This window comes from Saimiri boliviensis, chromosome 6 (assembly GCF_048565385.1).
Source record: "Saimiri boliviensis isolate mSaiBol1 chromosome 6, mSaiBol1.pri, whole genome shotgun sequence".
In the NCBI taxonomy this organism is placed as follows: Eukaryota; Metazoa; Chordata; class Mammalia; order Primates; family Cebidae; genus Saimiri; species Saimiri boliviensis.
This window is the reverse complement of record NC_133454.1, coordinates 53,038,175-53,055,795: the sequence shown is the minus strand read 5'-3', so window position 1 is coordinate 53,055,795 and position 17,621 is coordinate 53,038,175. Positions and strand designations below refer to the sequence as shown.

At 53.5% G+C, this 17,621-nt stretch overlaps 1 protein-coding gene across 1 annotated transcript in view; it reads left to right on the top strand.

Annotated features, from left to right (window-relative positions):
* The window catches only part of DSCAML1 (DS cell adhesion molecule like 1), a 362,988-nt gene that overhangs the window by 282,473 nt on the left and 62,894 nt on the right, over positions 1 to 17,621 (top strand). Inside the window, exons 9-11 of the mRNA XM_039470605.2 lie at positions 358 to 636; positions 1,130 to 1,249; positions 2,158 to 2,334. Of these exons, the coding sequence (XP_039326539.2) occupies positions 358 to 636; positions 1,130 to 1,249; positions 2,158 to 2,334 (576 nt within the window). The remainder of the gene's footprint in view (positions 1 to 357; positions 637 to 1,129; positions 1,250 to 2,157; positions 2,335 to 17,621) is intronic.

Below are 17,621 nucleotides of genomic sequence, written 5' to 3'. Positions count from 1 at the left end.
AGCTGTGGGATGCATCACTGGGATGAGAATGTGGGTATAGGGGTGCCAAGGAGCAGCAGGGAAGCCGGAGGGAAAGGTGAGCAGAGGTCAGTAGGCATGAATCAAATTCCAAGACACATAGGAAGGTCAGAGTTAATGCAGGCCAGCCGAGGCCCTGAACAGAGACAGTAGGTCCTGACCTGGGTGGGAAGAGGGACAGGAGCCAGGCACTATTAGGTGACCCTGAGTGTATAGGAGAATAAGGCCCTAGTGCCCCAGGGGAGCTCTGTCCAAGGCCCAACCCAGAGCCCCAGGTAAGGCAGGTGAGGTGGTGCTGGCCAGGCGAGGGTCTGACGGCAGCACCCCTTGCCTTCCCAGTGCCCCCTCTGATCCAGCCCTTCGAGTTCCCACCCGCCTCCATCGGCCAGCTGCTCTACATTCCCTGTGTGGTGTCCTCGGGGGACATGCCCATCCGCATCACCTGGAGAAAGGACGGACAGGTGATCATCTCAGGCTCGGGCGTGACCATCGAGAGCAAGGAATTCATGAGTTCCCTGCAGATCTCCAGCGTCTCCCTCAAGCACAACGGCAACTACACGTGCATCGCCAGCAACGCGGCAGCCACCGTGAGCAGGGAGCGCCAGCTCATCGTGCGCGGTGAGCAGGGACAGGCCAGCCTCGGGGGAGGGAGGAGCCGGCTCTGCCTGTTGCCACTACAGTCTCTCTAGGTTTCCAGTTCAAATCACAGGCTCGTGGAAGGTTGGCGCCAGTAGGGCCCTTCAAGAGGATCTTGGGGAAAAAAAATGATCTCTCGTCTCTTGTGCGAGCATATTTGGGGCTTTCAAAGATGATTCTGAAGGACCTTGCTGGAGCCCAAACCTCTTATTTTCCAGGGCAGGAAACCAAAACCCTGAGCAGAGAGACACTTGCTCAGTTAGTCAGTGGCAAGGGCAGGGTTGGAACTCAGAACTCCCAACGCCCAACCCAGTACTCGACAAAAGCTCTCAGCATCTTGGGTTTCAGAATTTGCCTGCTTCCAACTTTGTCATGGCCCAGAAAGGGCTACCCTCAAATGGAAGGTGCTCTGTTGCCCTAGGAGACCCAGCAGAGACTGAAATGGTCTGTTTCCCTCCCTTCAATCTTTCCGCAGTGCCCCCTCGATTTGTGGTGCAACCCAACAACCAAGATGGCATCTACGGCAAAGCTGGTGTGCTCAACTGCTCAGTGGACGGCTACCCCCCGCCCAAGGTCATGTGGAAGCACGCCAAGGGTAAGCCCCTGGCCCAGCCGGAATCTCCAAGAAGGGCAGGGACGGGAAAGGGAGGATGCTCTGGTGGAATTTGAACCTGTTCCCTGCATGCAACTCCTACCCCTAGGTGGGAGTCCTCGGATCTGCACCTCAGTGGACCCCAGGCTGCACCTGACCTGAAGTCATCCTCAGCCACCCCTGGGGGTCTGTGGACTGGGAACAGCCATCATGCTGACTCCGTATTTCCTCTTGTCCTCCCAGACACAATCGCTCCCCTCCCACCTCCAGCCCCAGAACTCAGTGTATACCTGCTTTCCCTGCCCCACCCTGCCCTGGGGTCCCAGAGCCTTGAAGCCCCGTGCTTCTCACCTGTCAACCTTTTCCAGGGTTAGGATCCTTCTTGGAGCCCAATTTCATCCCAAGGATGCCTTTGTTTTCTGATCAAGGCCCAATCCTAGACTGTGTTTGTGACCGACACTGGGGAATGGAGGGGCGGGGGTGCCCACAAGCCCCCCTTAGAGGATGCCAGCCTCTCTCCCCAGCCTGGTTGCCTAAGGCCAGGAAACGGCCACTGAATGGCTCAGTCTTCTCTCTACCTGCAACCAACTGGCCCAAAGACAGCTCTTTCTTCCTCTCCAAGGAATTCACCCCAAAGAAGCTCCATGCCAGTGTCAAAGTGGGCATTGAGCTGAGGCTCCCAACCCCTTCTCCCTGCCTCAGAGCTGGGGCAAGGCCAGGCCTCTGGAGCTTGGGGGTGGTCTTTCCTGTTGCCCACCAGGAGCTGCGTGGCCTCAGCACTTTGGGGATGGTGCAGCTCTGCTACAAAATGGCCCTAGATCGGCAAGAACAAGGCGTCAGGGCCATTCCTGGAGCACGCTCAGCTTATGCCCAGTGCCAGCTCAGCCCTCCTAACAGCTGCCTTCTTCCAGGGAGCGGGAACCCCCAGCAGTACCACCCTGTGCCCCTCACTGGCCGTATCCAGATCCTGCCCAACAGCTCGCTGCTGATCCGCCACGTCCTGGAAGAGGACATCGGCTACTACCTCTGCCAGGCCAGCAACGGCGTAGGCACCGACATCAGCAAGTCCATGTTCCTCACAGTCAAGAGTGAGTCCTGCCCCCGCACGGCCCCCCAGCACCCTCTCATCACAGCCAAGCCCAGCTCTGCACTCTCCCTGCCTACCTGCTTGGTTTCCATGGTTTCATCTATGAAGGGGAGGCAGGAAGGCTTCCTAGTCAGAGGTGGGCTTGGGACCCTCGGCCGCGGCGTTCCAAAGCACTGTCATCCAAAACAGGGGCCTCGCCCTGAAAGGGCCCAACTCACCCCACCCTGGCCACGATGAGCTCATCATTTGCTCTGCTGCAACGTCATGTGGCATCTCATTTACTTTGGTCTGTAGGGTGGCGATGCAATCTGAATAATCCTCTCAAACAATGTATTTTTGCCACTTCCTATACACCTGCTCGTGTACAACCCGTTTGCAGCTTAGAAAGGAAAATACCATATGTGAAATGTAGAAGAAGGGCCTACAGTCAGAAAACCTGGCCTCCAATTACAGATCAGCCTAGTGAGCTGAGTGGCCTTGGGCGAGTCAAGGTCACTTCCCCTCTCTGTGCAAGGGCTCCCTTCCCAGCCCACCAATCTCACGAAATTGTAGTGAGTCAGGCCAGAACTGATCATGGAAAGAGGAAGATGCTTCAGAAAAGCCCACGGAGCAATGCCACTCATTACGACTGGGTGCTGCACCCAGGGCTTCGAAATCCCCCCACCCGGACCCGGCCTCAACAGCCTTAGAAGCACATTGCTTATTTGCTATCCCAGGATTTTCTTAATTCCCATATAAACATCCCTACTGTCTGGGCCTCTCCCTTTACACTGCAGGGGTCTGTATAATGGGTCCCTGGGAATCGCACCAGAAGGGCCACATCCATCTAGTCCTGTGTCAAGACATGGCTGTAAGGGCCTGAGTGTTAGCATCTGACCTGGCCAAGTGTGAATCTGGGGGCCAGGACTTAATGACGGGACCTTGATGAGCATACTTGGCCTCGTGCTACTTCAGTTTCCTGATCTACACTATGGGCGGGGTGGCGGGGTGGCGCGTGTCGTAATAAGGCCTTACCTGGTACATTTCGTGTCAAGAGCCAGTCAGATGGTGTAGGTGAAGCAACCGGGATGGTGAGTGGCCGGCAAAGATTTTACGGCCTGGCCTGCCTTGCTATTTGTAGTGGCAGTCCCTCCCAGGTGCAGGCGGGAAAGCCTGCTGGCGGCAGAGCCCAGCCTCCCCTCAGAGTTCCCGCCTTTAAGAATCATAGCTTCTTCATCACTTGCCAAAGCCCGCATTCAGCTCAGCACAAGACAGGGAAGCCCCAGCGATCGATGCTCAGGGAGCTCCGAGCCGGAATCCCCGCCCTGGGGAGCAGCTTCCCTCACACTATCAAAAAGCACTTTGTCCTTAATAAAACCAGGCAATCAATCTACATCCCTCAGCCTGGGAGAGCTTGGCTAATTCTGGCTGCGCAAGGCGGGGGAAGAGCAGGCACCTCCGCAACCCTCCTCATCTCCCAAACTCGCCCGTGCTTTTTTTGCTGTTGTTGCTGTTTGCCTTTTCCTTTAAGTTGGGGAATTCCACTGAGCTGCTGGCTCTGTGGCAGGTGATAGCTCCATGGAGATGCAGGGTCACAGGTGCCGCAAGACACAGCGGTCAGGAGCTGGGCTGTGCTCAGAGACCCCGCATGCCTCAGGCTGTTGCCGATGCCCTGGGCCACGGAGCAAACCGCTTCACCTGGCGGGCCTGCACTTTTTCTATGCCACCCTCACTTTGCAACCCAGCAGCAGCTGCAAAGAGCTCTGAGGGGTTCAGAAAGAGCATATTTGCTAAATCCAAGACACATACTGCACAAAACCTCCTGGACACATGCTGCACAAAACCTCACGCACCACACACACACTGGGGTTTCCCTCTGAAGCCCTATCTTCCCGAGGGAACGGCAGGAGTTTCTTACCATGCCAGTCACTCCAGGCAGAACCTGGACCTGGATTCCTCCTTCCTTTCCTCTCCCTGGTCCTCAACTGCGGGCCTTGGCATGTTTCATCGCTTCTCACCTGGTAGGGCTGGTGACACACCTTTCTTACAGCTGCTGTCTCTCCACACTTCAGGGTCACATCATCCTGCTCAGGGGACCTCCGATCACCCGCGGCACCCCCCAACACCCACTCACGGCTCCCGAGTGGCCTTCAGATGGGCTGCTCTCCAGCCTTGCCACACACACACCCGATCTCACACACCCTCCGTTCCTGGCCCTCTTCCTGTCACAAACGCCCATTCTGGCCCCACTCTCCCCAGCGACCTGCCCCAGCCATCCTAGAGGCCCTCACGCCACCCAGAACTCAGCAGGAGGGGAAGAGGCGGGGCCAGGGACATTGGAGGGCAGCGGCGGTGGAGGCTGGCAGGAGCAGGGCCTCCGTCTGCGGTTGGAGGGCTGACTGTCTTCATGTAGCAGCCTGCGTGATTCTGCACTGTATCTGGCTGCCAGAGGACACTCCTGCGACAATGCAACACAGTTGGGGGGGTGGAAGTGGGCACTGGGTAGCCCGTGGTGTGCCTGGCCTTCTTGGGAACATTTGTTCTGCCTTCTGCCGCTGCCAGACAGGTACCTGTTCCAGGTAACCTGCCCCAGCTACTGCCCTGTACCCTTGCCTGCCCTTTTCTTTCCCTTTCACTTTTCCTCAACTTGACAGCAGTTCTTCCAGTCCCCCATTCTGATTTCCGTTTAAAGGGCACAGGTAGGTGGGGCCTTCAGGACCTGGTCACCCATGGCCTCACCAGGGAAAACCATTCCTCATCATCCCTCAGTCCATCTCAAAAGCCCACACCATGGCCCACTTACAGAGCCAGCCACACAAACATCTACCATTTGCAAAGCCAATTTCAAGGTTTGCCTCAATGCCCCTGACACACTCGGGAATGTTTTGACCCAAAATAACTTTACCTTTCTAGACCTCACACTTTTATGAGCTCTCAGGGAGCAAACTGACCTTAATCCCCACTTTGCCAGAGCAGAAGAAAGAAAATAAATCTATCAAAGGGAATATAACAGAAGAGAAAGACTCTAAGTGTCAGACTGGGCGTTTGTGGTTGGCTTCTACCGGGGAGTGTCTATACCGCTAATCCCTGCAGCTTCCAGTGATAACCCAGCACTCACTTAATGGTGCTCCCTGAGCACTCACTAAATAGATCAATAAAATGTGGTGATTAAAAGCATGGACTTTAGAACCAGACATTCCTGGGTTCAAAGCCCAGCTCGGCCACTGGACAGTGAAGTCCAGGACAATAATCTCTGTAAGCCCCAATGTCCTCCCCTGTAAGTTTGGAATTACTGTGTAGGCCTTTGTGCATTGGTAAGGTCTAAATGAGACCATGCACGGCAATTAATACAGTTTTTGGCGCAAAATACGCATTCAATAATTAGCAGTCATTAGTTTTAGGTGCTAGAAACCCGGTAATGAGTAAGAGCTACCATTCTCAGGGAATTCGGAATCTTGAAGATGAAATAGACGGATACCCAAAACAACTATAGTATACAAAATTATAAATGCCCTAAAAAGCTATGAACAAGGTGATACAGAAAGAATCTGCGATAGAGTCATCAATTTTAACTGTGGAGGTGAAGAAACAGGTGTCAAGAAAAGCTTCACAAAAGCAATAGTCTCTAACTAGGGCTTGAAGGCTGAGAAAGATTTGGACAAGGACCAGTAGGAATGAGGTCATGCCCTTTCGGAGATGTAGAATCAGCACAGTGTGGAGGCAGAAAAGCCTATGAATGTCCTGTGGTGAGGAGGGAACTCAGGGTGTCTGGCAGAGGGTGATGGGGAGAATGAAATGTGAGATGCTATGGCCTTTGGAAGCTGAAAGTTTTCTTTCTACATAGAGTTGACTCTTGATACTCAGCTCCAAACCAGAGTTCCAGGAGTCTGAGGGTCTGGTTGGGGATCGGAATTCCCGAGCTAGTTCTTAGAAAACTGCTATATATTACACTTTTCAGGATCCCAGGAAGCTAAGGGTTTATTAGAGCAGGCAAGTGGTTTTCCAAGTCCTTGGACATCTTTGATGGCAACCAACAGGCCCAAGTGTTCCCCACTCCTCCCTGAGTCTTAGCACGCGTTGAACTCTCGAGTGCCTGAGTATACAGTCCAGCATTGCCGCCTGCATATACAGCACTTTACAGTTAACAAAGCTGTTCCCATACCTTGCTTGTGAGGTTGGTAGGCAATAGCTCCTTCTCAGAAGACGTTAGAGATTAGATGAAGGCCACTGGGTTAAGTATAGTCCCAGCTGAGGCCAGAACTTGCGTATATGGACTGATGGTTTGGTAGAAGGAACACAGACAGAGGGAAAAGGCTGGGTGCTAGTCCTGGCTCAGACCCATGGGCTCTACATCCTTGAGTTGTCCCTTCCTTTTCTCTGGGCCTGTTTCCTCATCCATACAGTGAGAGGCCTGAACTAAGATCTAGTCACTAGATGACCCCCGTTTCCTTCCAGCGCAGACTAGCTGTGACTCTAGCAGCATGGGTAATCTTTTCAAGGTGCCAGGCCACCTCCTAGAACTTGGTTGAAAATAAATGTAATTAACAAAAGAAAATGCCACATCCACAGAGCTGCCTTTTGTTTCCCTTTTAAAATGTATTTAAAGAGAGAGAGAGAGATAATGACCAAAAGGAGGAGGAGGTAATCCCCTTCAGCTGATATGTGGGGAAAAAAATAAAGCATCTTCAAAGAGAGTTCTTCAACCAGAGGCAGGCACAAAGTCAAGCTGCCTAGTCCCAGGCTGAGGGAGGCTGGCTGTGCTTTGAGGCAGTCAAAGCACAGGCATCGCATGGCAGTGCCCCCCCAGGGCTCGGCCATCCCCTTGTCCAGCACGAGACCTTATTAGACAGGTCTTGTTACACCTCCCAGACTCTCCTCCACTCTGTGAAGGCACCAGTGATTGGGTCCCAACAAAGCCCATGGCCAATTAAACCCATAAGGGCTCTTTGTTTGGTTTGAGTTTTGATTTATTTGTTTAGCAAAATGTCAGACCAATTAAAGTGAGGTCCAAGTGCCCTCAGCGAGCACACACCCAGCTGTGCAGCCACAACATCAGGAGTGGGGAGCTTGGGCCAGACTCGTGGGAACTGGAGAAATGAAGGGGTGGGCTTAGCAACAGAAGCCCTCGAGCCTCCGTGGACGGGATCGCCTGCCGTGGTTGGCCACTGGGACTGAGGTCAGGATGCAAAACTTGGGAAAAGTGCGTCTGGCGATCCAAGATCGTCCTCTTTTCAAATTTGCCCAAAGGAAACTCCTTCTTGTCAGAGCACCTCCCTTAGACCTGGGGGACTGGGGCCCCCCTTCCACAGGGCAAGGAGTCTAGAGCCCAAAAAAATGGCTGCTCAGAGCCCACAAAACCCTTTCTAGACCACAGTCCAGGTACCTAGGGAATTCCCTGCCCGCATGCCACCCGCCTGCTTCCACGACCTCCTGAGGCCTCCTCCACAGACTGTCCTCCCTCGGATGGGCCTCCCACCACCCTGACCCCTAGAAGTGAGGGACAGCTGTTGGTAGGGCATAAATGGAGCCTGGCACACGGATTGGATGTGCACACACTACACTCACAAGGCCCCTTTCAGCACAGATGACAAACTGAGGCCCCAGAGAGGGCAAACGACCAGCCCAAGATATTCCTGTGTGTCCCCTGGTGGCGGGTCCTGTCTCGTCACAGACTGAAGCTCCTTGGGCATTGGGCCTGGTCTTCCCCTCCTGGGGTGGGAACTCTCACTCCTGGCACCCAGCTTAGCACAGGCCTCTGCCCACTCTGCAGTCTGCCCTGGGGACTGACCCGCTGACTGATCTCCAGCCCACTGGTCTGGTCCAATCCCATCTGGGCTCACAGGCCACCCCCTCTGCCCTTATGAGCCCCCCGATTGGGCGAGGGGAGGATGGGATAGACCAGGCGTCCCCAGACTATAGCCTGCGGGCCACATGCAGCCTCCTGAGGCCATTTATCTGGCCCCCTGCTGCACTTGAGGAGGGGGCACCTCTTTCATTGGTGGTCAGTGAGAGGAGCACAGTAGGTGGCGGCCCTCCAACGGTCTGAGGGACAGTGAACTGGCCCCCTGTGTAAAAAGTCTGGGGACGCCTGGGATAGACTCTGCTGGATCTGCAAGCAGCAGGGGGAGGAGGCGGAGCAGCACTCAAGGGCTGAGGCCTAGGTACTGAGTTAAGCTAGCCTGGTCCTGGGGCTTGGCCCCACCATGGCTGTGGGATTTGGGAGCCATCACCTGCTCTCCCTAGCCAGGTAATGATCATAGTTGGCCTCACCTGCTCAGCCTCCAGGCGGCAGAAAGGGCCCCACCCTGGCCCATGCCAAGCCAGGGACTCTCCTCTGGAGACCTGGGGCCCAGTGCCTGCCCCCATCTCCATTCACAGCAGCTGGAGGGAGGGAGGGAAAGAGGGAGGGAAGAGAGAATGAGCCATTGCGATGACTTCCATGGCGATGATCATCCACTGGCTCTTTGGCCTCATTGATTCTGAGACTTCGCAGAATAAGCAGCAACACTTTGATTCCTGCTTCATCAAACAGAGGCGAGGAGAGAGGCTGGACAAGTCCTCTCACCAGGCCAGGCTCCCACCACAGCCCCTCCTCTCAAAGGAACAGGGAGTCCTTGCCAGGAGGTCTGCAGCTCTGAGCCAGCTGGAGGCTCTCCCCACCCTCTGCAGAGCCCAGGGAGGCCAAAGCAAGTGGTTCATTTAGGGGATAGAAAAGTCCTGACCCTGGTTCATGTCCCAGTGTTCCTCACTATGCCCTGGGTAAATTGGGGCCCATCACTTCTTCCCCCAGGGACTCAGTTTGCTCCCTGTTCAGAGGGGTCACCACCTTCCTCTCCCTTTCCCTCACCCACCAATGCATGAATAGAGCTCAGCAAGTGGGTTGCATTCAGTAGTGCCAGTGGAGACTCAGGGCATATGTCATCACTTCCAGGCCCTGGCATTCGGAAGTTGTAGCCTTTTGTGCTTTGGGGAGTTACAGGAAAGATGAAGAGAAGCCTGAACCAATGAAATGTAGGAGATCTTACTGACCTCCCAATGCCAACAGTGTCACTGGAGCAATCACATCACACCCCAAACCTAGCCCCAAAGCAGATGTTTGTACAAATTTCAAGGTAGAAAAGAGCAGTCTCCATGTGGAACAATCTCCATCCTTGCCCTGGTCCCCTGAGAAGCAGGGAGGTTTTATTAACGGGGTAGGAGGAATAAACTTCCAGTTCCAATTGATGGATTGATTGATTTTTGAGACAGAGTCTCACTCTGTCATCCAGGCTAGAGTGCTATGGCATGATTTCCACTCACTGCAAACTCCTCCTCCCAGGTTCAAGTGATTCTCCTGCTTCAGCCTCCTGGGTAGCTAGGATTACAGGTACCCGCCACCATGCCTGGCTAATTTTTGTATTTTTAATAGAGACAGGGTTTCACCATGTTGGCCAGGCTGGTCTTGATCTCCTGACATTGTGATCCGCCTGCCTCGGCCTCCCAAAGTGCTGGGATTACAGGAGTGAGCCACCACGCCCGGCCCGATTCCAATTTAAAAGTGCTTGTCCCTAAGGGTCTCATCTGGGCTCTTGCCTCCTTCTTTAGAGGCCTTAGCCAGTGGTGGCAAAAAGCACATCACCACCACGTCACTCTGATCCCTGCAGTCCCTATGACCATAGCACTGAAGAGTTTCCAGATGGATCTGAGCTCCAAGGTATCATAAACGGCAGACCAGAGGAATCACAAATTGTGTGCATCCTATGTGTCAGTCAAGGTGGAGGTACCAGCAAACACTCCGAGATGAAAGAGAGTCGAGGTTATCATGGGGTGGCTCCATTTAATAGATAAGAAAATGCGGGCAGGCACAGAGCTGAGCAGGACCTCCAGACTCTGCCCTAAGTGGGGAGCCCAGAATCGCTCCCCCAATTACAGTCAAAGCCCCTTTGAATGGTGGGGCCAGAATAAATTGTTGGATCAGCAGGTGCTTCCGAAGTCACCCCCGGGGATTCAGCATGGTGACAAAGACTGACAGAGAAAAAGACAAGATTGAAGCACCCTCCCTGCCCTCCAGGAACATATAGACTGGTTAGGAAGCTGGAACTGACCTTCAGGAAACAAGGCAAGATCATGTGCTAAAACGTTTGGCACTAGAAGTGTGATGTGAGGTTAGAGAAGGAAAAACCTGAGGTGGACAGACGTGGTCAGGTGCAGCTTCCTGGAGGGATGGGCTGAGTTGAGCCTGGAAGAATAGGTGGGGTTTGGAAGGGCAAAGGAAGACAGGAGGCATCCAAGTAGAAGGAGGAGCATGAGCAAAGACCCTGGGGCAGGAAGCCCAGGCAGGCAGTGAGGCACACGCCTGACCAGAGTGGCTAGGGGAAACTAGAGGAATGAGCAGTATCATTCTGAAGTCTGGACAGGATGCACTAGATGACAGGAATGGTATTCAGATCTTCAGCATGGAATGGAGAGAAAATGCAACTCTAAGAATCATTCTGAAGGAACAAATACCAGGCCTTGATGAATGGGACAGAGGAGCTGGGAGAGGCTAGGGCTCCAGGCTGAGAGACGAGGATGATGGGCCCCACCAATAGAAATGGAGTAGATGGGAATGGAGGGGTGGCATATTCACTGTGACCGTGCCAAAGTGAAGGTGACAGGAGGTGCCCTGAGCAGCCTGACGCTGGCTGACACTCTGCCAGGATCCTCCCTAGAGCTGTGTGCTAGACCAGATGAGCCTAAGGCTCCCACCCCGCTAAAGTGACTCATGACTTGTGTGACTGGCAGGTGTCCTGTCCTGAGCCAGAAAGCAATGAGACGGGGCTGAGTGCAGCTTCATCTAGAAGCCTGAGCCCCTGCCCGCCCCTCCCTGCCTAGCCCTCTGGGCCTCTCAAGTCCACAGAGACTCGAGATATGGCAGAATTCAATTCTAAGGAACATCTTCTCCTGTCTGTGTTTGTTCACATCCAGCCCTGGCACTGTTCCTCCATTACACAGCAAAGAACTTGAGCCAGGTGCTGGGAGGATATCAGGGGCAAGGTGGGCATGATCGTTGCACACTCCTGCACCTGCCTGCCTACCGCCAGCTGGGGCCTCTGGGGCTGGGAGCATAACAGGGGATACACTCCCCATAGAGCAGGCAATGCAAAGCCCATACAACCTGGCACCTAGGAAGCACCCCCCCCCCCCCGCCCTGGCCCAGCTCCATGGGGCAGAGGCTTGGCTCCCATCCCTGGGCACTCTGCACTGAGAACCTCTCATCATGCACTGGATCCCTGTATGAGTTTCCAGTGGCTGCTGTCACCAACTGCATAGCCTGAAACAACAGGAACTTTTCTCTCACGGTTCTGGGAGGCTGGGAGGCTGGCATCAAGGTGTCAGCAGGCTCATGTGCTCTTGACAGGCAAGGAGGCTTCTTTGCTCTTCTGGAGGTTCCCAGCCGTCCTTGATGTTCCTTGCACTGTAGACACATCACTCCCATCTCTGCCTCCGTCACCACATGGCCTTCTCTTCCTGTGGCTTCGCAGCGTCTTCCCTCTGTGTGGGTCTCTTCTTTTTTTATGAGGACACCAGTCATATTGGATTAAGGGCTCACCTTACTCCAGTGTGCCCTCATCTTAACTCACATCTTGGTTGCATCTGCAAAGATCTATTTCCAAGTAAGCTCCCATTCACAGGTACCGGGGGTGAGGACTTTAACATATCTTTTGGGGACACAATTCAACCCACAGCAATCCCATGCCCAGCCAATGATCTGTTATTGATAACTCCATGCTTTCCAGCATCTGGAAACTGACATGCTCTCCTTCCCTGCATCCTACAACTGCCGTCTGAATGCAAAATAGTCTCCTAGCCAAAAAAAATGCCTCTAGATCAAGTCTAAAAGCCCAACATCTCCTGCGCACAGAATCTCAGAGCAGGAGCCAGTGAACTGGGTCTCAGATCTGGCCAGTGGCCTATGTAACTGGAAGCCAGCCACACCCATTCTTCATGTTGTGTTGTCTGTGGCTGCCTCTGGGTACAACAGCAGAGCTGAGTCCTTGCAACAGAGAACTATGGCCCACAAAGCCTAAAATACTTACTTCAGGCCCTTTACAGCTCTAGGGTATTCATAGCAATGACCCAGGAGTACCTTCCAAGAGATCCAAGAAAGATGGTATCTCCTTCTGTTTCTGAAAGGATTCTGATGTTCAGAGTCATTTCTCTCATGTCTAAAATGGAAACAAAAAATGCTACCCACATCTTAGGGCTGTTCGGAGAAGGGAGGGTTAAGGAAATAATTCATGTAGAGTATTAGCCATGGTGCGTGCACATAATAAGCTTTCAATAAATGTTAGCAGTTATTATTACTATCATTTTTCCAACATTCTCAGGAAAGTAGAGGACCAGGCCAGGCACAGTGACTCACACCTGTAAGCCCACTACACTGAGGCCAGCAAATTGCTTGAGCCCAAAAGTTCAAGACTAGCCTGGCCAACCTGGCGAAACCCTATCTCTACAAAAAAAAAATACATATATATATATATATATATATACAAAAACCGGGCATGGTGGGACACACCTAGAGTCCCAGCTATGGGGGAGGCTGAGGCAGGCTGAGGCAGGCCGAGGATTGCTTGAGCCTGGGAGATTAAGGCTGCAGTGAGCCATCATCATGCCACTGCACACCAGCCTTGGTGACAAAGTGAAACCCTATCTCAAAAAAAATAAATAAAAAATAGAGGACCAGAGGCAGGGGGACAACTAGGTCCCCGTCTTCATCTGGGAACACCCCCTCTTGTGCTTCTACTCCTTAGCAAGCAGCCAAGAGAAGAGATGACTGGCCCCATTTTAAAGCTGGATAAAGTAAGGCCTGGTGAGTTTGAGGGTCTCAACTGGGCCCCTAGCGCAGCAGAAACAGCTCTGCAGTTCATGTTCCCAACCATTCTCTGTGACCCTAGCCCCCATCCCTTGCACACACACCGTTCCTGCCAGTTCTGCTTCCTGTGTGCTGGAGCAGTGGACAGCCAGGGTCCCACGGGCCCCAGCTCCCCCGGCACCTCCCCACTGGCTCTCGGCACTGAGGCTGATTGCTTCCATGCAATCTGAATTAATCTCATACTTCAGGTGGAGCTTGGCTAATCAGGGGAGACAAGAAGCCGAAGTGGGTGCAATCAAATTAACAAAGCCAGGGCCCTGGCTCTTTGAGAAGGGAAAAACAAAGCAGGCACCAGAAGGCACCCCCTCCCCGCTCCACCCCAGCCTTTCCCAGGGGAGGCCTGGAGATGCCGCTGCCATGGAGGTGGAGTGAAGCGCTGCTCCCACCCGCCCCTCGGACCACCCCGCGCGCCAACAATGCCCCTTTGTGGCGGCTTATCTCACACCGCCAAACAGCGCTGTAGCTCTTGTCAGGAGCTTGTTAACAAGGAGCAGTGACACAAGGCTTTGCAAGGAGAAGGGGAGTGGGGTGGGTTGCGGAAAAGGAGGGGCCCCCCCTTACCTCTCGGGGGTGCATGTAATCCTTTCAGAGATGAGAGCTCCCTGCTCCCTGACAAGGTGGGTTCACAGAGCCCTCGAGAGGTTTCAGGGCACCTGCTGTCCCTTGGAAAAACCTCTCCCAGAAGGCAAAGGAGAGGACATCCGAGAAGGCATTTTATTGTCCCCAAAGCATCCTTTTTAGCGACAAGCTCTATGAGAGTCCCAGAGAGATTTCAATTACACTTTGAGAAGCACTTCCCAAAAAACTCAAGTCCCTTCCTGAGGGACGATGAAGAACACCCAAAGTTTGCTGACCTTCTTCCAATCCTATTGACTCAGGTTGTCCTGCCAGAGGCAGCTGCTGTCATAGGAGGAGGAGGAGGGCTCATCCAGCCCTGGGGTTCTCCATACCACGTGAGAATTACCTCGGGATAAGGGTGGGAAATGCAGGTGCTCAGGCCCACTATGGAACAATTAAGCCAGAGACGGGGGCGCGGGGTGGAATCTGCATAACAATATTTTTTAAAGCTTTCAAGGTGACTCTCAGGTATAGCCAGGCCCGAGGACCTCCTCGAGACCCTCCCCCAGACCACCCCCTTGGAAGCGCAGACTAGCCTAACCCCTTGGTTGCCTGGTACCCAGACCAATCTTCTTTCCCCCAAATTCACATGCATTTCTCTTCAGAGAAGCTTGGCTTGACACCCCCATTCTTGGGCCCCTAATTCTACTTCAGTGTCTACTGGCCTTCTCTGACATTCATGGGTTTTTTTTGTTTTTGTTGTTTTGGGGTTTTTTTGTTTGTTTGTCTGTCTGAGGCAGAGTCTCACTCTGTTGCCCCAGCTGAAGTGCAGTGATGCCATCCCCCCACTGCAGCCTCCCGAGTAGCTGGGATTACAGGCACACACCACCATGCCTGGCTAATTTTTGTATTTTCAGTAGAGACAGGGTTTCACCATGTTGGCCACGGCTGGTCTTGAACCCCTCAGCTCAAGTGATCCACCTGCCTCGGCCTCCTACAGTGCTGGGAGTACAGGCATGAGCCACCGCACCCAGCCAACATTCACGTTCTTATTCACATCGTGGATGAGACCACAAATGACCTGGGCTGGGTCCTGACTCTGGAACTTACTAGCTGTGTGACCTGAGGCAACTTACTTATCTCAGCCTCAGTTTCCCCCTCTGTAAAGTGGAAATAAAAATGGGGTTGTGTGAGGATTCCATGAGTTAATGCATGTAACAGAACTCAGAACAGTACCTGGCACATAGTAAGCTCTCAATAAAACACACTGTGATTATGATTATCATCGTTATGCCCATGAATGGGGTGAAGGTGTGCCCAGGATTCCTTTTGGAGAGCAACATTCCATGCCTCTGCTGCCTTTTATCAGCCTCTCCCAACAGCCCACGGCATTCTCATCCTGTCCTTCCACATCCTCCTTCCCGCACACACTGTTTGCACCTCTCCTTTGGGTATTCATAAATGAAGCTTCACTCCCTGGTGACTCGAGGACTTGTCAGAAACACCAGCTGAGCTCCAATCACCAGAGGAAAAGAGGCCAGGAGACACAGATAGGGGAGGCCCGACTCACCATTCTCCCCAGCTCCTGCCTCTAGCCCCAGCCTGCCCTGGACTGGCCTCCTGGCCCTGCCAGCCCAGCCCTCCTTCAGTGTTCACCCTCTTTCAGAACCCCCCACTCACCTTCACTCTCCCCAGAATCTCTCCATGCAGGGAAGAAAAACCTAGACAGGAGAAGGCTAAATGAACCAAAAGAAAGGTGCCAGCCAGTGGTCAGAGGACTTGGGGCTCAGTCTTTTTCCTGCCACTCACCAGCTGTGTGACCTTACACAAATCACTGAACCTCTCTGAGCTTCCATTTCCTCACTGGTTCTATAAGGGGTAAAAGATCCAGGCCGCCTCCTTAGTAAGAATGAAGCTGGAGGCAAAGGATGCACCACTGCTTTGTAAACTGCAAGGAGCGGGTCCGCCCCAGCTTATTAAGTGGGACCCCAGTGAAAAGGGGAATCTGGGGAGCTAAGTAGGGACCAAGGAGGAGAAGAGTTTGCAATCCCCGTAGCAGGGTCTGGGGACCCTAGAACTCCACCTCCAAGCCTGGAGGTTGGTCAGAAAGTGTGTGCATGCCGGGAGTGAGCAAGGCAGCAGAGCTGTCTCGTGGTGTTTTAAAAATCTATCAGCCTCTCACATCAAATTAAAATGTAAATAGCAGCTGGTCCGAGCAGGACCTCAGGGGTGACAGGAGCTGGCCTGCGAGTAATTTCACAGACGGGAACCAGTTACATCGGATTCTGACAACTGTCTTGTTTCTGAAATTGATTTCCTCCCCCCTTCGGCTTGCTGCCCTGAAAGGGCCCTGGAGCAAGGGGAAGGGGCGATTCCTCTGCGGCTCTGGTGTCTTTCTCCTCTCCATGGTGCCTGCCAATAAGGCCCCATCGGAACCAGCAGAAGGAAGTCTGGAGTTTCCACGTGTTTATTGTAAGGCAGCTTCCGGAGCCCCTGTGACCCAGCAAGGCTTGGTGCTCCCCTGAGTGAGCCTAAGGGTGGACCGGGGCAGGCTGCCATGGGGCACTGGAGGAGGATGGCAAAGGCACCTGGTAAAGCTTTCCTTTCCACAAATATAAGCCAAGTCCTGGAATAGAGATGCTTCTGCCCTGGAGTCTCACAGTCAGCCACCAGGAGGCGGGGACACCGCAGCAGGACACGTACCACGCAGGGGACGCCCCACAGGAGAGGACTGCGTGCAATGTGGGTGTCAGGGAAGGGCCCTGGAAGTCCCCAGGAAGCCTCTGTGGGCTCCACAGGAGTTGGCCCCAATTTGGCCATCACAGTGCCCGGCACTTGTAGCTGGCGCTGGGACTGCAACTGGGGCTTGAATGAGATGGGCCAGCTTTCACACCAGGTTCTTCACTCCCCCCAGGGTCCAAAAGAGAAGGCCCTACCCCACCTAAAGCTGCTGTATGGGAGGGAGCTGTGTATAGAAGGAGCTCACCCACAGCCCTGTGCCTAACCCTAGCCCATCCCTTCTCCCAGTCCCCAGAAATTCTCCCCTGCACCCCTGTTTGTAAAGAGAAATCAGATTTCCCTGGCTGTTAATTCAATTAGATTGCAGGAAAGCAGAGAAGTTGTATTTCATTAGAGCCTCTGTGCCTTACGGAACAGTGAGGTGCCTTTGTGGCTGTCATTAGCATTTGTCACCCAGGACCCAGCCCTGCACATATGGTCCAGTCGCCACCCCTGGCTCTCCTGCCTGCACCCCTGAAGCTGCGGTCCCTGCTGCCTGCCCCAGGAGGACCTGCTGCAGCTGCCCCGCCACAGAGGCCACAGGTTTTTGGTAACAGCCAAATTCCATTTCTCAAAGCCAGAGACTGTGTGCAAGGGTGGCAGACAAACAGATGAGTAGAGGTGGCCAGCCCCCGTAGAAGTGGAAGAATCACTTTCCAGAAGACCAGTTTCCTCATTTGAAAAGTGGAGATGATGGCCAGGTACAGTGGCTCACACCTGTAATCCCAGCACTTTGGGAGTCTGAGGCAGGTGGATCACGAAGTCCAGAGTTCAAGACCAGCCTGGCCAATATGGTGACACCCCATCTCTACTAAAAATACAATAATTAGCCAGGTGTGGTGGCACGCACCTGTAGTCTCAGCTACTTGGGAGGCTGAGGCAGAAGAATCACTTGAACCTGGGAAGCAGAGGTTGCAATGAGCTGAGATGGTGCCACTTCACTCCAGCCTGGGTGACAGAGCAAGACTTCATCTAAAAAAAAAAAAAGAAAAGTGGAGGTGATAAGACTTGCTTTGGTGGTTGCTGTTGAGAGGAGCCACTGAACAATAGGCCAAAAGGCAAAAGCATCCCGCCCAGGA